Source organism: Triticum urartu, chromosome 3A (assembly GCF_056163025.1).
Source record: "Triticum urartu cultivar PI428250 chromosome 3A, HENAU_Tu73, whole genome shotgun sequence".
Lineage (NCBI taxonomy): Eukaryota > Viridiplantae > Streptophyta > Magnoliopsida > Poales > Poaceae > Triticum > Triticum urartu.
The window spans coordinates 675,776,156-675,800,911 of NC_141875.1; the positions used below are offsets into that span (position 1 = coordinate 675,776,156).

The following is a 24,756-nucleotide window of genomic DNA, read 5'->3' on the forward strand; positions in this document are numbered from 1 at the left end:
AAATAAGATGTATAAACATGATAAACATCACATATAATCAAATAATAGTGACATGATATGGCCAATATCATATAGCTCCTTTGATCTCCATCTTGGGGCTCCATGATCATCTTGTCACCGGCATGACACCATGATCTCCATCATCGTGTCTCCATGAAGTTGCCTCGCCAACTATTACTTCTACTACTACAGCTAACGATTAGCAATAAAGTAAAGTAATTACATGACGTTTATGTTGACATGCAGGTCATAAATAAATAAAGACAACTCCTATGGCTCCTGCCGGTTATCATACTCATCGACATGCAAGTCGTGATTCCTATTACAAGAACATGATCAATCTCATACATCACATATATCATTCATCACATCCTTTTGGCCATATCACATCACATAGCATACCCTGCAAAAACAAGTTAGACGTCCTCTAATTGTTGTTTGCATGTTTTACGTGGCTGCTATGGGTTTCTAGCAAGAACGTTTCTTACCTACGCAAAAACCACAACGTGATATGCCAATTGCTATTTACCCTTCATAAGGACCCTTCTCATCGAATCCGATCCGACTAAAGTGGGAGAGACAGACACCCGCTATCCACCTTATGCAACTAGTGCATGTCAGTCGGTGGAACCAGTCTCACGTAAGAGTACGTGTAAGGTCGGTCCGGGCCGCATCATCCCACAATGCCGCCGAATCAAGATTGGACTAGTAACGGTAAGCATATTGAACAAAATCAACGCCCACAACTACTTTGTGTTCTACTCGTGCATAGAAACTACGCATAGACCTAGCTCATGATGCCACTGTTGTGGCACGTAGAAGAAATTCAAAATTTTCCTACGTGTCACCAAGATCTATCTATAGAGTCATCTAGCAACGAGGGAGGAGTGGATCTACATACCCTTGTAGATCGCGCGCGGAAGCTTTCAAGAGAACGGGGTTGATGGAGTCGTACTCGTCGTGATCCAAATCACCGATGATCCTAGCGCCGAACGGACGGCACCTCCGCGTTCAACACACGTACGGAGCAGCGACGTCTCCTCCTTCTTGATCCAGCAAGGGGGGAGGAGAGGTTGATGGAGATCCAACAACACGACGGCGTGGTGGTGGAAGTAGCGGGATTCCAACAGGGCTTCGCCAAGCGCTGTGGGAGGAGGGAGATGTGTCATGGGAGGGAGAGGGAGGCGCCAGGGCTCAGGTATGGTTGCCCTCCCTTCCCCCCACTATATATAGGGCCAAGGGAGAGGGGGAGGGCGCAGCCTTGCCCCTTCCACCAAGGAAGGGTGCGGCCAAGGGGGAAAGGAGTCCATCCTCCCCAAGGCACCTCGGAGGTGCCTTCCCCTTTTAGGACTCTCCCCTTTTTTCCTTCTCTTGGCGCATGGGCCTCTTGGGGCTGGTGCCCTTGGCCCATATAGGCCAAGGCGCACCCCGTACAGCCCATGTGGCCCCCCGGGGCAGGTGGCCCCACCCGGTGGACCCCCGGGACCCTTCCGGTGGTCCCGGTACAATACCGGTGACCCCGAAACTTGTCCCGATGGCCGAAATAGCACTTCCTATATATAATTCTTTACCTCCAGACCATTCCGGAACTCCTCGTGACGTCGGGGATCTCATCCGGGACTCCGAACAACTTTCGGTTTACCGCATACTAATATCTCTATAACCCTAGCGTCACCGAACCTTAAGTGTGTAGGCCCTACGGGTTCGGGAGACATGCAGACATGACCAAGACGACTCTCCGGCCAATAACCAACAGCGGGATCTGGATACCCTTGTTGGCTCCCACATGTTCCACGATGATCTCATCGGATGAACCACGATGTCAAGGACTTAATCAATCCCGTATACAATTCCCTTTGTCTATCGGTACGATACTTGCCCGAGATTCGATCGTCGGTATCCCGATACCTTGTTCAATCTCGTTACCGGCAAGTCTCTTTACTCGTTCCGTAACACATCATCCTGTGATCAACTCCTTGATCACATTGTGCACATTATGATGATGTCCTACCGAGTGGGCCCAGAGATACCTCTCCGTTTACACGGAGTGACAAATCCCAGTCTCGATTCGTGCCAACCCAACAGACACTTTCGGAGATACCTGTAGTGTACCTTTATAGCCACCCAGTTACGTTGTGACGTTTGGCACACCCAAAGCACTCCTACGGTATCCGGGAGTTGCACAATCTCATGGTCTAAGGAAATGATACTTGACATTAGAAAAGCTTTAGCATACGAACTACACGATCTTGTGCTATGCTTAGGATTGGGTCTTGTCCATCACATCATTCTCCTAATGATGTGATCCCGTTATCAACGACATCCAATGTCCATGGTTAGGAAACCGTAACCATCTATTAATCAACGAGCTAGTCAACTAGAGGCTTACTAGGGACATGGTGTTGTCTATGTATCCACACATGTATCTGAGTTTCCTATCAATACAATTATAGCATGAATAATAAACGATTATCATGAACAAGGAAATATAATAATAACTAATTTATTATTGCCTCTAGGGCATATTTCCGACAACAGGTGCCATTCTTCAATATCTACAGGAGAAGCAAATGGAAAATCCTTCCTTTTTTATGCAATACAAGTAGATGAAGAGGATATGATGACTAACATATTCTGGGAAGATGCAAGATCAATATTAGATTATCACTACTTTGGTGATGTGGTATGCTTTGACACAACCTTTAAGACAAATAGTTATGGCAGACCATTTGCCCCTTTTGTTGGTGTCAACCATCATAAACAAACAGTGGTTTTTGGAGCTGCATTATTGTATGATGAAACAGCCGATACGTTTGAATGGTTATTTGAAACATTCAAAAGGGCCATGTCAGGAAAGGAACCAAAAACAATATTGACCGACCAATGTCCTGCCATTATTAGTGCCATTGACAAGGTTTTTACTAATTCAATACATTGTCTATGTGTGTGGCACATGTATCAGAATGCTGCAAAACATTTGAGTCATGTTTTCCAAGGTTCAAAGACATTTAAGAAAGATTTTGCCAAGTTTGTTTATGATTTTGAGGAAGTTGATGAATTCTTAGCAGGTTGGAATGATATGCTAGTGAAATATAATTTGGAAGACAATGACTGGCTACATAGATTATTCCAGAACAAGGAGAAGTGGGCTTTGGTTTACGGTCGACAGACCTTTTGTGCGGATATGAAATCTACACAAAGAAGTGAGAGTATGAATGCATTATTGAAGCGGTACTTGCATGTTCGTCTTGATTTATTAGATTTCTTCAAGCACTATGAGAGGGCGGTGGATGATAGAAGGTATGCTGAAGTGGAAAGTGATTTCTATGCGAGTCAAACATCACCAAAAGTGCCACATGTGCAGATGCTGATTCAAACTTCCAAAGTATATACACCTGCTATGTTTGAGATATTTAAAGGAGAATTTGACATGGTAATGGGATATTGTGTGTATGAAAGTGGTCGTAGTGCCTCTATTTCTGAATTCAAGGTTACCCATTCAGCTAGCCAAAATAGTCATACAGTGAAATTTGATCATGATGGATCAAAAATTTCATGCTCATGCAAAAAGTTTGAATTTGTTGGGGTATTGTGTCGTCATGCATTGAAGGTGTTGGACCACAACAATATTAAGGAGTTGGCACCAGAATATATCTTGAAAAGATGGACAAGGCAAGCAAAATCAGGGCTATCACATGCAATTCAAAAGTGCGCTGATGATGAAGATGCTAGAGTTGTGCTAGCTAGGCAGTATGGATCACTATGTCGCACTTACAATAACATTTTGAGCAAAGCAGCAGCAAACAAAGAGGCATATGCACTACTGCAAAGTATGTCAATTGAACTAATGGAAAAGGTGGACCAGATTTTACATGGAAGCAACCAGTCGAAAGATATCCCATCAAATCATGAACAAGCTGAGAAGCAAGCAGAGAAACAACCAGTTGAATGCAACAATGAGAACATTGTCCAAGCACATGGAATAAAGAGAAAAGAAAAAGGAAATAGCAGTAAGAGGATTAAATCTGGTTTGGAACTAAACAATAAGAATACACGGAAGAAAGGTATGGTATAGCACAAGAAATGGGTACATAAATATTTGCTCATGTTATTTAAATAGATCTAACAATTTCTTTTCCAAATAGGTCAAGCAACAACATGCAAGAATAGGAATGATGATTGTGCTCCTGCCTCAACTGAAGCAAATCCTAGCTTCACCATGTCAAATCATTACTCCAACTTGCAAGTACTGCAGAGTGCCATGCCTCTAGTACCACATGCTACGAACTACAGCTTGCAAGTATCTTCGCACGCTATGCTTTCACTACCACATGTTGCAACCTAAAATTCGCAAGTATTGCCACACGCTATGCCTCCAAACCCACAAGCTACAAACTACAGTTTGCAAGTATCATCGCACGCTATGCCTCCACTACCACATGCTGCGAACTACAATTCGCAGGTATTGCCGCACGCTATGCCTTCAAACCCACAAGCTACATACTACAATTTGCAAGTATTGCCGCGTGCTATGCCTCCACAACCACAAGCTACGAACTACAATTTGCAAGTATTGTCGCGCTCTATGCCTCCGCAACCACAAGCAGAGAACTACAATTTGCATCAACTTCCTCAGATTATGACACCAGTACCACAGCCAGAGAATTATAATTCGCAAGTATTGCATCACGGCCTGCCTCAAGTATCGCAGGCAAATGCTACTTCTTTTCAGCAGTTACTCGGCTTGCAACCACAACAACCATATTTCTATTATGGTACTCAACCAAGTCAGGTATATTTATTTAGTTAGTCGTTAAAAATTAAGATGAACATGCATAGGCCATTCACTTCCGTTAACTTTAAACTGCATGTAGAGTTCTGTATTGATACCGACCTCGGATTGGCCAACATATCAAAATGACCAGCTGCCGACTAAGGTATTGTTTCACTTATAAGTCAGACTCTCAAATTCAAGTTTATTTCTCACACAAAATCGTTCCTTTCTTATTTCAGGACTTGGGTGGCCAATCAAGCCATGGACAAGATAGCACTTTTAAATAGCTCTGTATAAATATTGCTTCTCAGAATTTCTCTACAAAACAATAACATCCTGATGTAATAGTTTATCTTACTATTCCTTTTGGTGTGAGATGTATAACGGATTTATTCTAAATGGAGACATAAAAGTGTACTGATTAGTTGCTGGTTATTTCTCTATGGTTCAATCCACAAGGATCTTTCACCAATTTGAGATTTCTGTGACTGTTGTGTGACTTAAAACAGAGAACATGTCCACATGAGGCTGCCTAGTTTGAAATCATTGAAAGCTAGTTCAATCTCAAATTAATTGTTATCTTAGCAATATACTACGTAGTAATTAATTGGATGGCCCATGTACTAGTATGAAGCCATCGAAAGCTAGCTACTAGTACAGGATATAGATGAAGAAATCAGCTACCACTAACCTCTGTCTGACGAGTGTGCATCGGCCTCCCGTCTTGATGTGCGCCTCGACGACCTCCGGCGGCATCCCGGCGAAGCAGCGCTGCACCCAGCCGACCGCACGCCCTGCATGTCCCCACCTTCTCCAACGGATCTGCTCGGTCCAGGAGGGGAACGGCGGCATGCCAGAGCAGCTACTCCAGCCTCGGCCGGGGCTTGGGCGCGCCGGAGTCAGGCAGCGGCAGCACCGGCAGCAGCCGCTGCTCCCTCTCTGTCGCTGGCCACGACCACGAGCCTGGACCGCCGGACGGCGGACCTCACTTTCTCGAATCCTCTCTCTCACGAAGCTCAGCTCAGTGGAATAATGGTACTAGCTCGAAGCGTCCGCGGCAGATAAGGCAAGGGAAAGGACTTTTCAGAAAACCAAACAAAACAAAATCTGTTTATTAAGTGGTGGGGTCCACGGGTACATGTGTTGCTCAACGATTGGCCCTGCACAATAGCGCGTGCAGGGCTCCCAGCAGGAGAGCCGAACCCTCTTTAAATTATACTATCTCGGAATTGGGAGTAACTAACGCAATGTTATCACCTTTTTTATTTAAGCAAGGGAAATGTTGCAAATTAATTAATGTTTATAAACGGAAACTTGGATCACAAAATGTGGACGCATGCAAGTCTCCTCGGAAAAGCATGAGATTCTTAATTATCTGTCGACCGTACGATCTCAAACGGACATCCGGTTAGACCGGATTTTGTTTTTTGAGGCGGCAATGGGTTTGCCCATATCCACCTCTGTCCGTTGGGTCGTAGGTGTGTCCAACGCGAGGCCGCACCCTAAATCATGTCCGTGTTGGACGTGATTAAAAAAACAGGAAACCTTGAATAAAATGCCTAAATAAATAAATAAACGCAAATTAAAAACCGTAAAACATAAGTTAGGGTTAACGGTCACAAAACGGCCCAGTTTCACGCGCTCCTGCCGTGCCTGTCGATGCCGTGGCCAACGCCATCTTCAGTGGTCGCCGGTGTCGTCGTCGCTGACGAGGTCGACGTAGTCCGGCAGCGTCTAGAGATGGGCCGGCGGTCCGTGGTACGCGGGGGCGGGCTGGACGGCGGCAGCTGCCTGCACCACTCCTCCCGTGGCAACGCGTCCCGCTCCGGTGAACGCGACGGCGTGGGGCACCAGTTCACGCCCCCCACGGCCTCGGCCATCTTCGGAGCCGTGCACGACCAGCTCCAGTGCTGGCCCACCAGGCTCGGGTGAAACGCGGCCACCGGCGCCTCCTCCATCACCTCCTCCGCCGCCACCATCTCCAGCTCGGGGATGGCGACATCGCCGACCGCGGAGAGGGCCGTCATCTCCTCGAGGCCCTCCCATTGGCGCTCATCGTGCGTGCGCATGGAGTCCTCCATGACACGCGCCATGAGACGGGCCTCCTCCTCCACTGTCATGCGAGGAGGTGGTGGTGGCGACGGAGATGGCGAAGGCGACAGCGTGGGCGTGAGGCCGCGCACCTGCGTACGCCCGCGCACCTAGGGAGCAGCCGCTCGGCGCTCTGGACGTGGTCGTCGCGGCCCCGTCGACGTGCCGGCGAAGAAGGACGCCCGCCGCGTGACGTGCTCGTCGTGTCCCACATGGGCGAGTCGGGGGCGTACCTGGCGTCATAGTAGAGGTCGTCCGGGAGGAGGCGGCGGCGGCGCGCACGGCCGCTCAACGGGGCCGGCGGGATCGGCACGCGGTCGGCGGACAAATGCCAGTTGTTGGGGGAGGTGGACGTCGCTCCAGGGGAGCGGCGTCCTCGTCTCCCAATAGCGGCGGCATACGGCCGCCTCGATGTAGTGCCGGTCGCGCTCGTCGGCGGCCGTGGGGCCGATGGAGAACGCGGGCGGCGCGGGGGCCTGACGCGGTGGTGATGCGGGCTCCTCCTTCACGGAGCCGTGCGGCGTCCCGACGAGGAGCCAGCCTCGCGGTCGTGCTTCCCGTTGCGGCTGTAGTTCCATTGCCCCATGGTTGTGAGGCGGCCGGCCGGCGAGTTCGAGGCTAGGGTTTGGGGGTTTGGGGTTGTCGGGTTTCAAGGAGGCCGCGGGGTGGAGTGGGGAGTGTGGAGGACGACCGATCCACGGCTTCCCTATTTAAGAAGGACCACGACCGTTCGCCTAGGCAGTTGACAGGCGGGGCCGGCCGCGCGTGCGCATTGATGTTGGCGGGTGGGAGGTAGGTAGCCGCCTGCCATGTGGCCCCAACGCGGACGAGCAACGCGCCCGTTCGCTGTCCGCCGCGACCCAAACCCAACGTATGTTTGCGCTCGAAATGGATCGGCCTGGACACAAAACAGACCAGATGGGTGTGGGCCGTCACGCGCTGAGCCGCCTCGTTTGTCTCTTTTACCCCAAATAGACAGGGTTAGATGGGATGAGGTCACACGGTGGAGTTGGCCTTAATTATCTGTTGAGAGCAGTTATATGCAACCAACGCAATCATCTCCTAATCTGGCCAACAAACATCGCATAATTGTCCTTCAGAGAGAAGAAAGTGGGAATTGTATGATTGCTAGTACAAATCAGTTGACAACTAGCAGGCGGAGGCACGGCAACACGCCGCGTCCGTCGGGAAGCCCGAAATTCTCTTTGTTATTTTCTTTTATGGAAGAGGAAAATTTAAAATTTAAATAGTTTGCTCGGAATACAGTTGACCGTGTGGACTGGTAACCTTAATTGCTCGGAGAAAGTTCTTAAAATTTAAATAGTTTGCTCCTTTATGTATCGAGGAACTCCTGCCGCGTGATTGTAACCCTATTACCATGGAATAAAAAAAATACCCCTTTGCCTGAAAAAAGAAACGTAAGGAGCCCCACTCGTTTCACTAACAGGTTGGCCCCACATCAATTCCTGCCGCGTCACCCATTCGTTCCCGCCTTGGCGCCCTTCTGCGTTGCATCTTCAGTTTCGTCAGTTCCAGGCTGAGTTGCATCCCTTGCTTCAGTATAGGAGTGTGACAGTATGTTCTCTAGGGTTTGCTCCCTTGAGCCGAGCGGGTGCCGACCGTTGGATAACTGAATCTCTCCACAGGCGCACTTCTTCACTAGGGGAACATATCTGGTGCACAAAGACAATTGATGCTACCAGTGCACCGGACCCTGTTGCATATTCAAAAATATTCAAAAAAATCCGCAAAAAATTTAGTGTATCGACACAACATCAATGTATGTTGTCGCAAAAATGTAAATCAAAATTCAAAACAATGCTCAAGATACAAAAATGACAAATTTGACCTCAATGTGCTAATGGGCCAAAAATGAAGCCCAACTTGTGTTATGTACTATTCAGTGTCAAATTTGTTATTTTTATATCTCGAGCAATGTTTCAAATATTGATGTTGTGTCAATGCACTAGAATCTTTTCCGGATTTTTTTGAACATTTTTAAATGTGCAACGGGCGACCGGTGCACCGATAGCACAAATTGCCCCGGTGCACCAGATACATTCCCTCTTCACTAGAGCCAAATTAACGAGTACTGGTAGCATTGTACTATGTCAGCTACCTTACTTTCATTCTAAAAATAAATCTACTTTAATTTCATTAATTAATGAACATATTTATTTGTGGTAGTATGATCTGCTTGATTGCTAATCAACACCAAAAAAAGTTAACATAACTGATTTTTTTTGAGCGATAGTAAACAGATCTGATGGGTACTCTGAATTCTGATATATATTATATATCCTACGGCCAAACTATTGCTACCCTTTTAGCCACAGAATCTACTACTGGAGTAGCCTCTTGGGCTAATAAATCTATAAAGCGCTCAAGCCAAGTTCATCAGAGTATATATCATGCTACTTCACCTGTGAACTCAAGAACTCCATAAAGCTGAGATCAGAGTATATATCAGGCTACTAAGGCAAGATTGCATGCTGGCTGGCATCGGGCAAGAACTGCTAACAACAACAACAACAACAACAACATAATGATTTGGAAAGAAACTTTTTCCAGCTGAGACCAGCATAATGCATAGCAAAAAAACATAACGCATATCAAATTCATTCATGCTGACAACAACAACCACAACAACAACATAATGCATAGGAGCTGGACGAACCAGAGAGGCTATACAGCTATGCCGACAATTGCCTACTAAAACGTAAAATAAGGCGAACACTATCAAATTCGATCTGTTGCGTCCACCCACATCCCACAAAAAACTTGTCTTGGCACACTAAGCATTCCCCAAAAAAGGTTTTTTAGCTGCTGCCAGGTCCTTACCACAACACAAAGTCAAGCTGCAAGTGGTCTTGTACAAAGCTACTGTACAAACTAACTTACAGGGATCCTTTCTGCTTTGTAGTAGTACTGGAGGTCGAAAGGGTCAGCAAACCCAAAATCAGCACCTATCTGGTGGCAGTAAGCTGGACCTCCCCCGCCAGTGAACGGGCTCTTGAAGAGCTGCAGTTTGCAAGATTTGTTGTTCCACTTTGCGCTGGTCAGAGGCTTCAGCTTGGCATTCATACCATCATCCCCCGGAGAGAAACATTCCTCGGCCACCACGACCACCACCTGCTCCAGCACCCGCCCTCGCTCCGCGATGAACTTGAGGAAAGCAACCTCGCTTCTCGACCCTCGGAACTCGTAGAAGAACACCTTCTTCATGCTCTGCACCACGCATTTGATGGGACCATCCTCCTGCGGTCCTGCCAGAACTTGAGATTGACCTTGCCAGTGTGCTCTTCAGATAAGATGGGGGACTGCAAATGAAATCAATCAGTCCATACATAATTCGATGTTAGATATATAATATATGAGCACATAACTACATATTCACAGCTTACACATATAGCAGCAGCAGGCTATCAATCATAAAACTAATCTTATTCACAACTCTGACCATGCTCGATATACAATCAATTATGACCATGCTAGATATACCATAGCCACTACTATTGCAAAATTGCCAATGCAGGACGTGTATCTAGTTAAGTTAACCAATTTTACATGGACATGGAGCGTCTCCAGGTTGGGGAAGCATCTAAGAAAGTCAGGCACTTTCTTCACAGCGCTGCGGACACCGAACTGCACCACCATGGCCAAAATCTGGACACTAGGGGCAGTGTTCTCCTTGTTCCCAGCCTGCAATGCGCCCAAGGACAGATAAATTAATTGGCATTATCAATTCACACAGGTACAGATATGCAATTCAAATTAGGATCTGCTGTGAGCTGCATACCACTATGATGGTGTTGCTAATCCCCAATTCCTGCCCTCCGGGCTGAAGGTATCCCAGCACACGCAGGTTAGGTGCACGGCCAATCTTGATCCTGGAAGCGCCGTTCTTGATCCTAGGCTGAGTGGTACAGGGGCGGAGCTACGGGAAGTATCGTAATCTACGAAAGCCACGTTCAATAAATTTACGACTAATTAGCCCCCCCCCCCGACGAACAGTGCGCTCAAAGCATGAAGCCCACGAACTTTGTAACTTACAGCTGACGAGGCCACGATCTAGGGCATCCTCTGGTAGATCGTTTCGGCGCCGACGCACAGGCGCTCGCTTCCGGTAGCCGCCGGCAAGTTCGACCAGGCCATGCGTACAAATGGATCAGCGCCGGTGTAGATGGCAGAATAATCCTCCTGTGAGTCTCCTCGATTCCTTTGTTGATTTATACTGTCGAATACTAGTAAACTGGTCCGCCTCTTCAGTCGAGGAGATAAGAAACTTTTTGCTATAGACGGAGTTATTAATTAGGGATGCACTGATTCTATCATCTTAATTTCAAATTTCACACAACACAACACTACTCACGCCAAATCTAAGGTATATACCATCGGCTCATGTCTAGGCTATCTTGCAAGTTATTATTATTAGATTTGCACAAATTGTTATTTACTAGTTTCTATTATTTTTGGGGATGATTAGAAATCTACATGCCGGTTTGTATACATGATGGCTTAAATATGAAATTAGCTGATACAGAAACTGCCAATCAAATGTTCTGGCACGAGTAAAATTTGCACAACAAGCTAAAATCGGAAGCGCGCCATATAAGGTTATCGCCTTTATTCTATGTGTTTTAGGCGTATGAGCCACATTCAAACTAATGAAAAAACTACATATTTCTTATAGCAAAATACATACTGTATTATCTTGTGTTCCCCTTGGTATGGTCATAGTCAGGAAAAAAAAACTTTGCATGTCATTGTCTTCTTTGCCCCCCCTATGGTCAAATCCTGGCTCCGGCCCTGGAGTGGTATTGTCCATCCTGTGGGAATGGGCGAGCTCGCCAAAATGAAAGAGCCTCTCCAGGCGAGGAGCATCCACCACATCGATGTCCTCCGAGAAGGAAAAGCCAAGCTGAACGCACCGTAGGCTGTGGCTGGCAAGGCGGAGGCGCACTCCGCCGGCCTGGTTTCCCATGATGAAGAGGAACTCCAGGACGGGACTTCTTTCAAGCAAGAAGGCGAGATCACGCTCTTCCATGGTATTCAAGCAGAGGATGAGCTCCCGGAGGTTGGGGAATCTGGCGCCGCGCGGCACGGCGGCGGTGTCTGGGAGCCTGAAGACGCCAAGGCAGAGGCGGGTGAGGGAGGCGCAGCTGAAGAGTGTGGTGGGGAGGCGCAGGTCAATCGACCAAGGGCGGTTGACAAAGACGAGATCTTGGACCCCCTTGGCGACAAGGGTGTCGATCCAGCTCGCCATCTCACCTTGGTGCTCGTCCATGTTGCTGCAGGTGAGGTGGACGAAGCGGAAGGGCCCCGGGTGCGCCGCGAGGGCCCTGGAGACCGACGCGGTGACGGCGCGGGGGGGGGGGAGCGCCGATGATGAACGGGCCGGACGCGCCACCGTCCGGAAGCATATGGCTGTCGACAATAGCAAGGGTCGCCGAGCGCCAGAGCGGGCGCCGAGCGCGAGGCGAGGGCGGCGGTGCGCGCGGCGTCCTTGGCGGGGAGGCGGGAGATGATGTCGAGGAGAACCACATCGGGGAGGCGGCTGATGCGGTCGACGCCGTCGGGGACCCATGAAGTGCCGGCGAGCGGGAGGGTGGCGGTGGGGGAGACGGGCGGGGCCGGGAGGTACTTGTACACGAAGTGGAGCATCATGTTGGAGCCGAGATCCAGCGTCTCTGGGTCCTGGCCATGGCACTCCAGGTCGGCGCGAATATCGCTCCTAGAGATGATCCCGGAGGGGCCGAGGATCACTCGCGGGTCCATCTCCATGGCCGCCGGCGGAGGGGGAGGGGGGAGAGGCGACGGCGAGGGTTTGGTTCGGCGAGCAGTGGAGAATGGAGGTGAAGGAAATATGCCCTAGAGGCAATAATAAAGTTATTATTTATTTCCTTATATCATGATAAATGTTTATTATTCATGCTAGAATTGTATTAACCGGAAACATAATACATGTGTGAATACATAGACAAACAGAGTGTCACTAGTATGCCTCTACTTGACTAGCTCGTTAATCAAAGATGGTTATGTTTCCTAACCATGGACAAAGAGTTGTTATTTGATTAACGGGATCACATCACTAGTTGAATGATCTGATTGACATGACCCATTCCATTAGCTTAGCACCCGATCGTTTAGTATGTTGCTATTGCTTTCTTCATGACTTATACATGTTCCTATGACTATGAGATTATGCAACTCCCGTTTGCCGGAGGAACACTTTGTGTGCTACCAAACGTCACAACGTAAATGGGTGATTATAAAGGAGCTCTACAGGTGTCTCCAATGGTAGATGTTGGGTTGGCGTATTTCGAGAATAGGATTTGTCACTCCGATTGTCGGAGAGTTATCTCTGGGCCCTCTCGGTAATGCACATCACATAAGCCTTGCAAGCATTGCAACTAATGAGTTAGTTGCGGGATGATGTATTACGGAACGAGTAAAGAGACTTGCCGGTAACGAGATTGAACTAGGTATTGGATACCGACGATCGAATCTCGGGCAAGTAACATACCGATGACAAAGGGAACAACGTATGTTGTTATGCGGTCTGACCGATAAAGATCTTCGTAGAATATGTAGGAGCCAATATGGGCATCCAGGTCCCGCTATTGGTTATTGACCGGAGATGTGTCTCGGTCATGTCTACATTATTCTCGAACCGTAGGGTCCGCACGCTTAACGTTACGATGACAGTTATTATGAGTTTATGCATTTTGATGTACCGAAGTTAGTTCGGAGTCCCGGATGTGATCACGGACATGACGAGGAGTCTCGAAATGGTCGAGACATAAAGATTGATATATTGGAAGCCTATGTTTGGATATCGGAAGTGTTCCGGGTGAAATCGGGATTTTACCGGAGTACCGGGAGGTTACCGGAACCCCCCGGGAGCCATATGGGCCTTAGTGGGCTTTAGTGGAAAGGTGAAAGGGGCAGCCCAAGGTGGGCTGCGCGCCTCCCCCCTCCCCTAGTCCTATTAAGACTAGGAGAGGTGGCCGGCCCCCCTCTCTCTCTTTCCCCCCTTGGGAATCCTATTAGGAATAGGATTGGGGGGGGAGTCCTACTCCCGGTAGGAGTAGGACTCCTCCTGCGCCCTCCTCCTGGCCGGCCGCCCCCTCCCCCTTGGATCCTTTATATACAGGGGCAGGGGGGCACCTCTAGACACACAAGTTGATCCTTGAGATCATTCCTTAGCCGTGTGCGGTTACCCCTGCCACCATATTCCACCTCGATCATATTGTTGTAGTGCTTAGGCGAAGCCCTACGTCGGTAGAACATCAAGATCGTCACCACGCCGTCGTGCTGACGGAACTCTTCCCTGACGCTTTGCTGGATCGGAGCCCGGGGATCGTCATCGAGCTGTACGTGTGCTAAGAACTCGGAGGTGCCAGAGTAACGGTGCTTGGATCGGTCGGATCGGGAAGACGTACGACTACTTCCTCTACGTTGTGTGATCGCTTCCGCAGTCGGTCTGCGTTGGTACGTAGACAACACTCTCCCCTCTCGTTGCTGTGCATCACCATGATCTTGCATGTGCGTAGGAAATTTTTTGAAACTACTACGTTCCCCAACAGTGGCATCCGAGCCTAGGTTTTATGGTTTGATGTTGTATGCACGAGTAGAACACAAGTGAGTTGTGGGCGATATAAGTCATACTGCCTACCAGCATGTCATACTTTGGTTCGACGGTATTGTTGGACGAGACGACCCGGACCAACATTACGCGTACGCTTACGCGAGACCGGTTCCCCCGACGTGCTTTGCACATAGGTGGCTTGCGGGCGACTGTCTCTCCAACTTTAGTTGAACCGAGTGTGGCTACGCCCGGTCCTTGCGAAGGTTAAAACGGAGTCTATTTGACAAACTATCGTTGTGGTTTTGATGCGTAGGTGAGATTGGTTCTTACTTAAGCCCGTAGCAGCCACGTAAAACTTGCAACAACAAAGTAGAGGACGTCTAACTTGTTTTTGCAGGGCATGCTGTGATGTGATATGGCTAAGACATGATGGTAAATTTTATTGTATGAGATGATCATGTTTTGTGACCGAGTTATCGGCAACTGGCAGGAGCCATATGGTTGTCGCTTTATTGTATGCAATGCAATCGCGATGTAATGCTTTACTTTATCACTAAGCGGTAGCGATAGTCGTGGAAGCATAAGATTGGCGAGACGACAACGATGCTACGATGGAGATCAAGGTGTCGCGCCGGTGACGATGGTGATCATGATGGTGCTTCGGAGATGGAGATCACAAGCACAAGATGATGATGGCCATATCATATCACTTATATTGATTGCATGTGATGTTTATCTTTTTATGCATCTTATCTTGCTTTGATTGACGGTAGCATTATAAGATGATCTCTCACTAAATTATCAAGAAGTGTTCTCCCTGAGTATGCACTGTTGCCAAAGTTCGTTGTGCCCAGACACCACGTGATGATCGGGTGTGATAAGCTCTACGTCCATCTACAACGGGTGCAAGCCAGTTTTGCACACGCGGAATACTCAGGTTAAACTTGACGAGCCTAGCATATGCAGATATGGCCTCGGAACACGGAGACCGATAGGTCGAGCGTGAATCATATAGTAGATATGATCAACATAACGATGTTCACCATTGAAAACTACTCCATCTCACGTGATGATCGGTTATGGTTTAGTTGATTTGGATCACGTGATCACTTAGAGGATTAGAGGGATATCTATCTAAGTGAGAGTTCTTAAGTAATATGATTAATTGAACTTAGATTTATCATGAACTTAGTCCTGGTAGTATTTTGCAAATTATGTTGTAGATCAATAGCTCGCGTTGTTGCTTCCCTGTGTTTATTTTGATATGTTCCTAGAGAAAATTGTGTTGAAAGATGTTAGTAGCAATGATGCGGATTGGATCCGTGATCTGAGGTTTATCCTCATTGCTGCACAGAAGAATTATGTCCTTGATGCACCGCTAGGTGACAGACCTATTGCAGGAGCAGATGCAGACGTTATGAACGTTTGGCTAGCTCAATATGATGACTACTTGATAGTTTAGTGCACCATGCTTAATGGCTTAGAATCGGGACTTCAAAGACGTTTTGAACGTCATGGACCATATGAGATGTTTCAGGAGTTGAAGTTAATATTTCAAGCAAATACCCGAGTTGAGAGATATGAAGTCTCCAACAAGTTCTATAGCTAAAAGATGGAGGAGAATCGCTCAACTAGTGAGCATGTGCTCAGATTGTCTGGGTACTACAATCGCTTGAATCAAGTGGGAGTTAATCTTCCAGATAAGATAGTGATTGACAGAATTCTCTAATCACCATCACCAAGTTAGTAGAACTTCGTGATGAACTATAATATGCAAGGGATAACGGATACAACTCCCAAGCTCTTCGTGATGATGAAATCAACGAAGGTAGAAATCAAGAAAAATATCAAGTGTTGATGGTTGACAAGACCACTAGTTTCAAGAAAAGGGCAAAGGGAAGAAGGGGAACTTTAAGAAGAACGGCAAGCAAGTTGCTGCTCAAGTGAAGAAGCCCAAGTCTGATCCTAAGCCTGAGACTAAGTGCTTCTACTGCAAAGGGACTGGTCACTGGAAGCGGAACTACCCCAAGTGATTGGCGGATAAGAAGGATGGCAAAGTGAACATAAGTATATTTGATATACATGTTATTGATGTGTACTTTACTAGTGTTTATAGCAAACCCTCAGTATTTGATGCTAGTTCAGTTGCTAAGAGTAGTAACTCGAAACGGGAGTTGCAGAATGAACAGAGACTAGTTAAGGGTGTAGTGACGATGTGTGTTGGAAGTGGTTCCAAGATTGATATGATCATCATCGCACACTCCCTGTACTTTCGGGATTAGTGTTGAACCTAAATAAGTGTTATTTGGTGTTTGCGTTGAGCATGAATATGATTTGATCATGTTTATTGTAATACGGTTATTCATTTAAGTAAAAGAATAAATTATTGTTCTGTTTACATGAATAAAACCTTATATGGTTACACACCCAATAAAAATAGTTCATTGGATCTCGATCTTAATAATACACATATTCATAATATTGAAACCAAAAGATGCGAAGTTAATAATGATAGTGCAACTTATTTGTGGCACTGCCGTTTAGGTCATATTGGTGTAAAGCGCATGAAAAAACTCCATGCTGATGGGATTTTGGAATCACTTGATTATGAATCACTTGATGCTTGTGAACCATGCCTTATGGGCAAGATGACTAAAACGCCGTTCTCCGGAACAATGAAGCAAACAACAGATTTGTTGGAAATCATACATACTGATGTATGTGGTCCGATGAATATTAAGGCTTACAGCAGGTATCATTATTTTCTGACCTTCACAAGATGATTTGAGCAGATATGGGGATATCTACTTGATGAAACATAAGTCTGAAACACTTGAACAGTTCAAAGAATTTCAGAGTGAAGTGGAAAATCATCATGACAAGAAAATAAAAGTTTCTACGATATGATCGCAGAGGTAAAATATTTGAGTTACGAGTTTGGTCTTCAGTTAAAACAATGTGAAATAGTTTCACTACTCACGCCACCTGGAACACCACAGCTTAATGGTGTGTCCGAACGTCATAACCGTACTTTATTGGATATAGTGCAATCTATGATGTATCTTACCGATCTACCACTATCGTTTTGGGGTTATGCATTAGAGACAGCTGCATTCACGTTAAATAGGGCACCATCAAAATCCGTTGAGACGACGCCTTATGAACTATGGTTTGGCAAGAAACCAAAGTTGTCGTTTCTTAAAGTTTGGGGTTGTGATGCTTATATGAAAAAGTTTCATCCTAATAAGCTCAAACCCAAATCGGAGAAATATGTCTTCATAGGATACCCAAAGGAAACTGTTGGGTACACCTTCTATCACAGATCCGAAGGCAAGACATTCGTTGCTAAGAATGGATCCTTTCCAGAGAAGGAGTTTCTCTCGAAATAAGTGAGTGGGAGGAAAGTAGAAAACTTGATAAGGTAATTGTACCTTCTCCCTTATTGGAAAGTAGTTCATCACAAAACATGTTCTTGTGACTACTACACCAATTAGTGAGGAAGCTAATGATGATGATCATGTAACTTCAGATCAAGTTACTACCGAATCTCGTAGGTAATCCAGAGTGAGATCCGCACCAGAGAGGTACGGTAATCCTGTTCTGGAAGTCATGTTACTAGACCATGACGAACTTACGAACTATGAGGAAGCGATGATGAGCCCAGATTCCGGGAAATGGTTTGAGGCCATGAAATCTGAGATATGATCCATGTATGAGAACAAAGTTTGGACTTTGGTTGACTTGCCCGATGATCAGCAAGCAATTGAGAATAAATGGGTCTTCAAGAGGAAGACGGACGCTGATAGTAGTGTTACTATCTACAAAGCTAGAATTGTCGCAAAAGGTTTTCGACAAGTTCAAGGTGTTGACTACGATGAGAGTTTCTCACTCGTATCTATGCTAGAGTCTGTCAGAATCATGTTAGTAATTGCCGCATTTTATGAAATCTGGCAAATGGATAAACAAAACTGCATTCCTTAATGGATTTATTAAAGAAGAGTTGTATATGATGCAATCAGAAGGTTTTGTCAATCCGAAAGGTGCTAACAAAATGTGCAAGCTCCAGCGATCCATCTGTGGACTGGTGCAAGCAGCTCGGAGTTGGAATATACGCTTTGATGAGTTGATCAAAGCATATAGTTTTATATAGACTTGCGGTGAAGCCTGTATTTACAAGAAAGTGAGTGGGAGCACTACAGCATTTCTGATAAGTATATGTGAATGACATATTGTTGATCGGAAATAATGTAGAATTATTCTGTAAAGCATAAAGGAGTGTTTGAAAGGAGTTTTTCAAAGAAAGACTTCGGTGAAGCTGCTTACATATTGAGCTTCAAGATCTATAGAGATAGATCAAGACGCTTGATAAGTTTTTTCAATGAGTACATACCTTGACAAGATTTTAAAGTAGTTCAAAATGGAGCAGTCAAAGAAAGAGTTCTTGCCTGTATTACAAGGTGTGAAGTTGAGTAAGACTCAAAGCCCGACCACGGCAGAAGATAGAAAGAGAATGAAAGTCATTCCCTATGCCTTGGCCATAGGTTCTATAAAGTATGTCATGCTGTATACCAGATCTATTATATACCCTGCACTGATTTGGCAAGGGAGTACAATAGTGATCTAGGAGTAGATCACTGGACAACGGTCAGAATTATCCTTAGTGAAATAAGGGTATGTTTCTCGATTATGGACGTGACAAAAAGGTTCGTCGTAAAGGGTTACGTCGATGCAAGTTTTTGACACTAATCTAGATGACTCCAAGTCTCGGTCTAGATACATATTGAAAGTGGGAGCAATTAGCTAGAGTAGCTCCATGCAGAGCATTGTTGACATAGAAATTTGCAAAATACATGTGGATCTGAATGTGGCAGACCCGTTGACTAAAAATTCTCTCACAAGAAAAACATGATCACTTTTTGGGTGTTAATCACATAGCGATGTGAACTAGATTACTGACTCTAGTAAACCCTTTGAGTGTTGGTCACATGACGATGTGAACTATGGGTGTTAATCACATGGTGATGTGAACTATTGCTGTTAAATCACATGGCGATGTGAACTAGATTATTGACTCTAGTGCAAGTGGGAGACTGAAGGAAATATGCCCTAGAGGCAATAATAAAGTTATTATTTATTTCCTTATATCATGATAAATGTTTATTATTCATGCTAGAATTGTATTAACCGGAAACATAATACATGTGTGAATACATAGACAAACAGAGTGTCACTAGTATGCCTCTACTTGACTAGCTCGTTAATCAAAGATGGTTATGTTTCCTAACCATGGACAAAGAGTTGTTATTTGATTAACGGGATCACATCACTAGTTGAATGATCTGATTGACATGACCCATTCCATTAGCTTAGCACCCGATCGTTTAGTATGTTGCTATTGCTTTCTTCATGACTTATACATGTTCCTATGACTATGAGATTATGCAACTCCCGTTTGCCGGAGGAACACTTTGTGTGCTACCAAATGTCACAACGTAAATGGGTGATTATAAAGGAGCTCTACAGGTGTCTCCAATGGTAGATGTCGGGTTGGCGTATTTCGAGAATAGGATTTGTCACTCCGATTGTCGGAGAGTTATCTCTGGGCCCTCTCGGTAATGCACATCACATAAGCCTTGCAAGCATTGCAACTAATGAGTTAGTTGCGGGATGATGTATTACGGAACGAGTAAAGAGACTTGCCGGTAACGAGATTGAACTAGGTATTGGATACCGACGATCGAATCTCGGGCAAGTAACATACCGATGACAAAGGGAACAACGTATGTTGTTATGCGGTCTGACCGATAAAGATCTTCGTAGAATATGTAGGAGCCAATATGGGCATCCAGGTCCCGCTATTGGTTATTGACCGGAGATGTGTCTCGGTCATGTCTACATTATTCTCGAACCGTAGGGTCCGCACGCTTAACGTTACGATGACAGTTATTATGAGTTTATGCATTTTGATGTACCGAAGTTAGTTCGGAGTCCTGGATGTGATCAGGGACATGACGAGGAGTCTCGAAATGGTCGAGACATAAAGATTGATATATTGGAAGCCTATGTTTGGATATCGGAAGTGTTCCGGGTGAAATCGGGATTTTACCGGAGTACCGGGAGGTTACCGGAACCCCCCGGAAGCCATATGGGCCTTAGTGGGCTTTAGTGGAAAGGTGAAAGGGGCAGCCCAAGGTGGGCTGCGCGCCTCCCCCCTCCCCTAGTCCTATTAAGACTAGGAGAGGTGGCCGGCCCCCTCTCTCTCTTTCCCCCCTTGGGAATCCTATTAGGAATAGGATTGGGGGGGGGAGTCCTACTCCCGGTAGGAGTAGGACTCCTCCTGCGCCCTCCTCCTGGCCGGCCGCCCCCTCCCCCTTGGATCCTTTATATACGGGGGCAGGGGGGCACCTCTAGACACACAAGTTGATCCTTGAGATCATTCCTTAGCCGTGTGCGGTTACCCCTGCCACCATATTCCACCTCGATCATATTGTTGTAGTGCTTAGGCGAAGCCCTGCGTCGGTAGAACATCAAGATCGTCACCACGCCGTCATGCTGACGGAACTCTTCCCCGACGCTTTGCTGGATCGGAGCCCGGGGATCGTCATCGAGCTGTACGTGTGCTAAGAACTCGGAGGTGCCGGAGTAACGGTGCTTGGATCGGTCGGATCGGGAAGACGTACGACTACTTCCTCTACGTTGTGTGATCGCTTCCGCAGTCGGTCTGCGTTGGTACGTAGACAACACTCTCCCCTCTCGTTGCTGTGCGTCACCATGATCTTGCATGTGCGTAGGAATTTTTTTGAAATTACTACGTTCCCCAACAGGAGGAGTGGTGGTGAGAGTGAGATATTGGGCCGGGCAAATGTAGGAAACGGAAGCAGGCATCTCCTGGGCCCATGAAACAGCTTCTGGTGATTTACTTTTTGAATTCCGTCCAATTTGATTGAACGACGCCTGTGTTTATACTTTCACACTGAATTCCCAAGGCACAACGTCCGTGTTAGTTCGTTTGCATTGTGTAGTTTCCTTTTTCAGCTTTTCATATTGTATGTTTTTGCAGGATTTCATATTATAAGGAAACCGAGGTGCAACTTTCAGTTTACATTGCCAGCTACTCCCTCCGCTTCAAAATATATGGTGTATTAGTGTTTTTTTTTAAGTCATACATGTGCATATTTGACCAACTTTGTATGAAAATATATCAATATCTACGGTACAAAATTTGTATCATTAGATCCGTTATGAAAAGTATTTTCCTATTTTATTTATTTTGTTCCATAATCCTGGTTAAAGATACACAAATTTTGTACCCCTAATGAGGAAAAGTTCGAGGGGGGAAAGAGGATAATTAACGGTTTGTTCCGCAAGACGATTCCCGGATGTGAGGGCCTCGAGCTCTAGGGGGTGCGGAGAAGACACACTGGAAGCGGTTGTGGAAGAAGCCAGTGCCATCGAAGGTTCGTGAGTTTTGGTGGATGGTTATTAAGAAATGTGTTCCTTGCTATGTCATTTTACATGACTAACTTCATTTGTTCATTGGATGATTCGTCCTCGGATGACGAAGACCTTGTGGTGGCTGCATTGGTCATCAATGACCACATTGCTAGGCAGCGGCCTCGGTTCAGGGATCAATCTCTGGTCATGCTCCGGCCTTGAACCGCAATACGAAGAGCGGCCACACCCTGCTCTATGTCGATTACTTTGAGAATGGCCCGCTCTTCAAATCACATCAATTCCGCCGCCGCTTCCGTGCGGCGAGACATGTATTCAATTGTATTCGGGAGGGACTGGTAGCATATGACCCATACTTTAAGTACAAAGAGGATGCCCTTGGCAAGCTTGACTTCTCCTCTTATCAGAAATGCATTGCGGGCTATTCGCATGCTTGTGTATGGAATTCTAGGCGATCTTGTGGACGAGTACGTGCGTATGAGTGAGTTCACATGCCTCCTATCAATGTACAACTTCTGCGAGGCTGTGGTGGCTGTGTTTGGCCTCGAGTACCCGAGAGAGCCAACTGTCACTAATACAGAGAGGTTGTTGATGATCACTGTCGAGAGGGGCTTTTCGGGAATGCTTAGTTGTATAGTTTGTATGCACTGGAAGTGGAAGAACTGTCCATTTGCTTGATAGGGGAAATATAAGGGGCACGTGAAAGGTGCCACTGTCATAGTAGAAGTGGTCGCTTCACAAGATCCGTGGATATGCCATTCTTTCTTCGGCATGGCTGGTTCTCACAATGATATCAACGTGCTTCTGCGTTCTCCAATGTTCACAAGGCTTGCAGAAGGCCACTCCCTAGAGGTCAACTTTGAGATCAATGGCCACCATTACAACAAAGGATACTACCTAGCTATTAGTATCTATCCTCAGTGGTCAATTCTTGTGAAGACAATACCCAATTTGCAAGGAAAGAAGAGATAGAGATTTTCCCAAATATAAGAGAATGCTAGGAAGGATGTGGAACATGCTTTTGGTGTGCTTCAATCTCGATGGGTATTTTTGAAACTCTACAATGACATGGAGCACCCAGAAGCTTTGGGAGTTGACGACTGTTTGTGTGATCATGCACAACATGATCGTGGAGGATGAGCATGATGACAACATCTACAACCAAGGGTTTGATTTTCAGGATGAATATGTTGAGTCTGAGTACCAAGAACTGGCAACCTTTGAACAGTTTGCCCAATTTCAATGTGAAATGCGTGATTGACATACTCATATGCAGTTTCAGGATGACTTGGCTGAACACGTGTGGACTCATATTGACAACCAATAGATGTATCGGTTCATTTACTTTCCGTCTATTCAAGACAATTTAGATTGAGTTGTAAAACTATTTGATCGTGTTTTTATTTGGACGTGGAACTATTTATTTGTGAAACTATTTGCAATGTTAGAATTATTCGGTTATTTGCAAAGTCATAGGGCCTCAAGCCGGCCGTGGCGGACCAGATGCGTCTGCGCGTCGCACGACCGATTGGCCCCACCATGTGGCCTTTAAGAACACGTCAATGACATAACATTCTACAAGTGATTTTCATAACAATTCGTGAGAGATAGTCTCCATCAAAGGCGAGCTCCTTGTCCACCACAAATACATTGTAGGCAAGGGTGAACAAGGATGTGATGGGGCGATTTTGGTATAAACTAATAAGATTTGTACATTTTTCTCTCAGATCACAAACATTTCCAGTATAATTTTCATGAATTGGGTAGGGGTGCAAATGAACTGGACACAATTGCACATACACACGGATAGTTGTATTGAGTTGCATCTCAGAAGGTCATGTACTCTACGTATTGTTTTGGTTGTGTGCATCACAGAGGCCGAGGTTTTAACTGAAAGAAATTCAAAGAGTACTGCGATTAAAGTGGTTCATCTACGTGGTGTGTGGACATCCGGTCGACGGCGATCCGACAAAGCTGAAGCAGTCCATAACATCACTCCGGCAAGTCGGGCACATGGACACGCGGTGGAACCACGGCTCGATGCACCGGTTGTGGAAAACGTGCGAGCACGGCAGCCTCACGGTCTCCTCATCGTTCGTCCCCTCTTCAAACATACAAATAGCACACCGCTCTCCGAGCTCGCCATGGCCGGCAACTTCGGCATCGGCATCGGCCTCTTTGCACGCCAGCAGCAGCGCCTTGGGCTCGCTGTAGATCAGCCTGACCGAGAGGATCAGCTCGACGTCGAAGGCGTAGGCCGGGACGACGCCGCAACCGTCTTCCACATCACGGCGGACGTTGGAGACGATGGTGGTGGCGATGCCATGGGGCAGGAAGTCCTCCCAGTTGTCGGCAGCGAGGTCATACTCGCCGGTCACCGGCGCGTCCGCGAGCAGGCCGTGGATGAGGTCGCGGCAGGCCACGTAGCTCCGGAAGAGTGCAGGGTCGGTGACCTCCACCCGGTGGTCGAAGTCCTCGAGGTGGAGATCCTGCTCGGGCTGGAACCGGCCCCTCCTCGGTCTGATGTCCCCAACCCTGAGCGGCTCGTGGGACACGATCACCTGGCCGTGTACGCGCACGGAGCACGGGCGCTGATGCTCGGGCTCCTTCATTGTGATGGTCACTTCGCCGCAGGCACCGACCCGGGTCTCCGTCGCCGCCGCCCGTGACGACCACCCTGCTGCTGCCATGGCGCACCTGCTATGCTAGCTACGTCGTGCCGTGCGTACGCTGAAGGCTGAACTAATAAGTGGAAAGTTGGGAGGTCCAATAGAAGTCGGTTAAGGTTCCCTTGTCTCGCGCAAGTCAGAATCCGAGTTGTAGACCAGCCCGTGTGCTGTCTAAATAA

At 46.7% G+C, this 24,756-nt stretch overlaps 1 protein-coding gene and 1 pseudogene across 1 annotated transcript; both read right to left on the minus strand.

Moving 5' to 3' along the window:
- Positions 1-9,757: 9,757 nt before the first annotated feature.
- On the minus strand, positions 9,758-12,649 carry LOC147981431 (F-box/FBD/LRR-repeat protein At1g13570-like; annotated as a pseudogene).
- An 11,190-nt stretch (positions 12,650-23,839) lies between these two features.
- Positions 23,840-24,520, minus strand: LOC147981432 (uncharacterized). The gene has a single exon (XM_087517103.1). It carries the CDS (start codon positions 24,518-24,520, stop codon positions 23,840-23,842), a length of 681 nt encoding a protein of 226 aa, XP_087373229.1.
- Between the last annotated feature and the right edge of the window lie 236 nt (positions 24,521-24,756).